Source organism: Pollicipes pollicipes, unplaced genomic scaffold (genome assembly GCF_011947565.3).
Source record: "Pollicipes pollicipes isolate AB1234 unplaced genomic scaffold, Ppol_2.1 Scaffold_2555;HRSCAF=2994_pilon_pilon_pilon, whole genome shotgun sequence".
Lineage (NCBI taxonomy): Eukaryota > Metazoa > Arthropoda > Thecostraca > Pollicipedomorpha > Pollicipedidae > Pollicipes > Pollicipes pollicipes.
The window spans coordinates 6,672,566-6,677,312 of NW_023596136.1; the positions used below are offsets into that span (position 1 = coordinate 6,672,566).

Consider the following 4,747-nt stretch of genomic DNA (forward strand, 5'->3'; position numbering starts at 1 on the left):
TGCTGGAACAAGGCCTGCTAAAAATGTTACCTTTATCACACACTAAAATCGATCGAGTAAGGTTGCACAGCAGTGGGCCAATGTTTCAAGGTGCTCGCTGGATGCAGTCTACTTCGCAGGATTGTGGACGGGGAAAGGGAAGCGTCCGACTTGCTCCAGAATTCGGCATAACGGCTACATTACGGCATGAAAAGAAATATAATCAGAGACCTTGATACCCCACTTCCACAGCACACACTTTTCTCCTGTGAACGAGCCAATGGCTGGATGTGTCGCTCTGGCTGAGGTAACAGCTAATGCTACATTTCCGCCGGCTCTGCTAGACTTTCGGACTTCTGGGAACGGCTCCGTGGGATTTTCTGCAATTCCAGATTTCTTCGATTTCCTCACTAGCCAGTTCGTAGCTTCGTGGCAAATCAATCGGTTCCCTGCTGGGTTCAAAGTGATTCCTCAAACCCTACGACCCCCGCTGCTTTCACCGCCGCTATTACCGCTGGCGTTCGTTGCACGTGTGACATCCGTCGAGAGCATTTATTTTCATTTCGATAGGGGTGCCGCACTGAAGGCATACCGGCCGTCACAATACGGCAACCAGTCAGCATAGAAAACAGCCAGTAGCGAGGCCATTTCCATTGCACCGCCCAGTAGCATGACGTTCGTCCTCACAACCCTACAGTTCCCGCGGGCGGGTGACCACGTCACTCCAATCAGTACACGACCTCCACCCTTACCTCCCCCGGCGCCGGCCTCGCACCCCAGACGATTCGGCGCGCGGTCCGGCCGATCCTTAAAAGCGGACTTTGTGAACACGTCGGCGTGGTGAGGGAGCACCGGCATGGACCGCGCTCTACACGGGCCTGTAGGCGAACCCAACCCCCGCTTCAATCGACGTGTGGAGCCAGCGCTGGCCACAGCTCCGACGAACGGCTGTTTCTGCCACCCGGGTCACAATGTTCTAACATGGCGTGACACTGAGTGCCGACTGAGGCCCATCCCCAGTCTTCTGTGTGAGGATGCCGCCCCTCCCCTCCCGCTATTTCTCTCCCCCGGAGATCCTCCACCGCGACTGTCGTCCGGCCGGCTAGTCGATGAGTTTCTTGGCCTTGAAGTAGCGGCGCAGGTAGAGCACCTGCCACGTGGCCAGGCCGAGCAGGCAGCTCATGCCGAACACGCTGAAGTACAGCACCCGGGAGCTGGTCGACTCTGCGGGTCCGTGCAGCTGCGGTCAGCGGGCCGGCACGAGACGGGCGCAGCCACCGAGCGCGGTGGAGGGGGCCAAACAATTCAACCGTTGGTCGGCACATCACAGCGCCGTGACAGAACAAAACGAGATCGGCGTCACCATTGGATAAGACAGTAAATGTGGGCGGGCTGATTGCAAGCAAATGCACATCTCCAGGTACGTACAGAAATTGTACATCATTTCCTGAAACTTCGATTTTGAAGCGTGGGATAACTAGCCGCGCTTTAGAGCAAGCTATCATGTCTACATGCAGGAAGCCATCCACTCTCGCGTCAGGCAGGTCTTGCGGGTCCCTACGGAAGCAGACCCCTCATTATCAGCATTGACTCCCTTGCGGACGATGCCTACTACCCGCTTCGACCTGTCAACAGAACCTCTTTTTTAACCGAAACACCGGTTTGAAATTGATCGCTCTTCACTGTCCTGGGCGCCGCCGGTCAGACAGTAAGCATTCTTACCACCACCTGACCGGCGCCATGAGCCGTCGCGTCATCCGTGACCTGGCCAGCATGTCAATCATAACAGCTTCAGCATGTATATATATATATATATATATATATATATATATATATATATATATATATATTTAAATCAAGAATGTGTAACTTATGTTAATGTCTGCGGGGTGTTTCGCGAGATAGGCCTAAGTGGCACACCCGGCCGGCGGCAGGCACTGACCGTTGGTGTCACGCATCTGCTCCTCCCGATCACGCATGTAGGCGAAGTTCTGCACGATTGCCTCTGACATGTCCTCGAGCTTCTTCAGCTGCATCTCCAGTGGCTTCAACTTGGCTGCTTCAGCCAGCTGCCCAATCAGCCAGATGTCAGGGCACACGCCACTCACGCAACCACACCAAACGCCGTTCTCAAACTAATGCAGGAAGGAACCCACTATCATGCAACCCACAACTGGTTGAATGGCAAAGGCCAAATGTGGTCACCGAATGGCTACTTATTGTCACACACACGCATGTATGCATGCACCCATGCACACATGTACACACATACACACACATGGAATGATAATGTAGCACAATGCAACATTTCGACTCCCAGTACCCAAAATGAGCAAGGGTATGCCTTCCATCATGCAAAGCACAGGTCTGTGGCAGAACAGGTCACATATAGTTTTACCAACTGCAAACATACAGCATGGGAAATTAAAGACTCACCCCTTCATAGCTCTTGGCTTCAACACCATGCTTGGTATTCAGCGTGACTTCATGGACCATGGCAGATTGACCTTTGGAGATAGAAAGAGTGAGTGTTATTTAGTAAAATCCCAATTTTCTAGATGTTCAGCTAGTGTCATCAAAAACACATGGCCGTGGCAGCAGTGCCCATTCCTAATCTTTCCCAGATATTATTTGTATCAGACCAGTAGCATAAAATCCACTATCGCTGACCATAAAACTTCCCAATGGGCCAAAAATAATTTGTCACAAAGTGCTTGGCAAGTGTCGTAAACATCTTTAATTGTCTCTATCCACTAGCATCATGTCAGCTGCACAGATGTGCATCCAGAAATACAAACCAACTAAAAAAGTTAACTTATGATGCATAAAGAAATAAATACAATGTGAAGTCTTAATATGACTACCAGGTACCAAATCACCCTGCATATCAATGCTTCAGCAAATACTAGGATACTCATCTTACCTGATAATTATATGACCTACACAGCAGCGCTTTTGTGAATGCTAGCACATCTATCTCAATGGCCTAAACCAAAAGAAAAGCCACCAAACCAATGTCAAAGCCTGAAGTCTCATTGGTCATACCTGCATGGACCCTTGATGCAAAACATATCTGATATGTAGTGTCCTTGTCTGTGGTGAAGGCAAACTTTCCATGCCCCTTTGCATCTGCTCTGTTGGCCAATACATGGCCATTTTGGTCCACCACCTGTTCAGAGAAAACATGTTAGGTGGAACAGCAAATGTGCCTCGGTACTTGCCATGTACCCGAAACCTGGAGCATGCATGCACGGCATAACTAAATGATGTAAATGGTACTATGGCATGATTCCTCATGGAGAAAAAGTTTGCTATCACATGTTCAACATGATTTCAGACACAAAACATGGATATTAAACATGCTGTCTGTTAGCACCAACCTGGAAGTCCACAACTTGTCCAGGAAACTCTGAAATTTCATACTCCCCAGTCACCAGCGTCTTGGCATGGACCTTCTCAACTAGACATTTGTGGTTATTTGGATTCAGTTGGAACATGATGCCCTCAACACATAGCAGTCCACTCAGAACCAAAAGCACCGCTTCTAGTAGCGACCGCATATCTGGCGTCCAACAAACTGTTCACAATAAGATTCAGCTGGTGGGTTAACTGCAGTATCTGGGTCTCGGGTACACAAAATAGACTAAAGGCGACTTAACATCCCGATTTTTGACGACGGATTATCACACGGCCACGAATCAACCCCAGAAAACCCTGCAAACAAGCAGCTGCAACCCATGCAAACAACTTTCACTCCACCGGTAGCGCCACTGCCACAGCCTCTTTCGTCGACGTGTATCAGAAGTAATGTGCTACCATATCAGTAAAAAATATGCTTTCCTTTCCTCTTTGGCATGAAACCTTCAGTCGATCAAGACCCCGCTCGATCCGTCGTCAGCACGATTGTCGCTGGAATGCGTGACGTCATGCGTGCTGACGGAGCGTTCAGACCGCGTTCGATCTGTCGTCAGCACGGTTGTCAGCAGGAATGCGTGACGTCATGCATGCTGACGGTGCGTTTGATGTGTACGCCGACGGAAAATTTTTCAAACTTACTTTCCCTTCTTCCTTTTTCTTCCTATTTCTTCCTGTTGTTTCAGTGCACACACTAACTTTGGGTTACCGCTGACCAGGACACACTATGTACATAGTGGTGTCTGGAAGTGTGACTTCTGTTCCGGCATAACAAGTTTTATCCCTTCCATATGTTGAGTGTTTATTCCCATTTGTGATTCATTTCAATTTCCTCCCCTCATTTTAAGTGCTTGTTTTTTATGGGTGCCAATTTCTGAAAATGATTGGGGGGCAGGGTTTTAGAGGTCGTCATAGGGGAACGGGTAAGAAAACTTCTCGGATGCAGTGCACGTATATTCTTGGTTTCTGGATATCCATTGTGAATGAATATGCATGCATATATTTATATATATATATATATATATATATATATATATATATATATATATATATATATATATACTACACTTACCGCATATTTTTAATCTCATGAGCCTAGCTACAGCGATCACATATGGAACACTGGCAGTTTGCATAATTTTTTATAAACGCACTTGTTTCGTGAGGCAGAAGGGACGCAGTTATACCTCTCTCTCGTGAACCGGAAGGTGAAATTTGCGTACAATATGTCATTCTCAGCGTCTGAGTTTTGTTGGTGTATATATTTGTGTATTAACAAGAAAATTGTTCACAATACCTACATCAGCCGTTGCATCCCGTTTACATGAAGCTTCTTGACATTCAAAAAAGTCAT

At 47.9% G+C, this 4,747-nt stretch overlaps 1 protein-coding gene across 1 annotated transcript; it reads right to left on the reverse strand.

The window, feature by feature from the left end:
• Positions 1–515: 515 nt before the first annotated feature.
• LOC119111517 (transmembrane emp24 domain-containing protein bai) lies at positions 516–3,755 on the reverse strand. Its single transcript, XM_037235335.1, has 5 exons — positions 3,360–3,755; positions 3,025–3,148; positions 2,416–2,486; positions 1,922–2,048; positions 516–1,203 (listed from the first exon to the last, which is right to left on the reverse strand). The coding sequence occupies exons 1-5, from the start codon at positions 3,537–3,539 to the stop codon at positions 1,082–1,084; spliced, it is 624 nt and encodes a 207-aa protein (XP_037091230.1). The 5' UTR covers positions 3,540–3,755; the 3' UTR covers positions 516–1,081.
• Positions 3,756–4,747: the final 992 nt, after the last annotated feature.

Coding starts and splice junctions, on each gene's coding strand:
- LOC119111517 (XM_037235335.1), bottom strand. CDS start 3,539: ATGCGGTCGCTACTAGAAGCGGTGCTTTTGGTTCTGAGTGGACTGCTA. Junction 3,149..3,359: donor GACAAGTTGTGGACTTCCAG/GTTGGTGCTAAC, acceptor TTCTCTGAACAG/GTGGTGGACCAAAATGGCCA. Junction 2,049..2,415: donor AAGCCAAGAGCTATGAAGGG/GTGAGTCTTTAA, acceptor CTGATTGGGCAG/CTGGCTGAAGCAGCCAAGTT.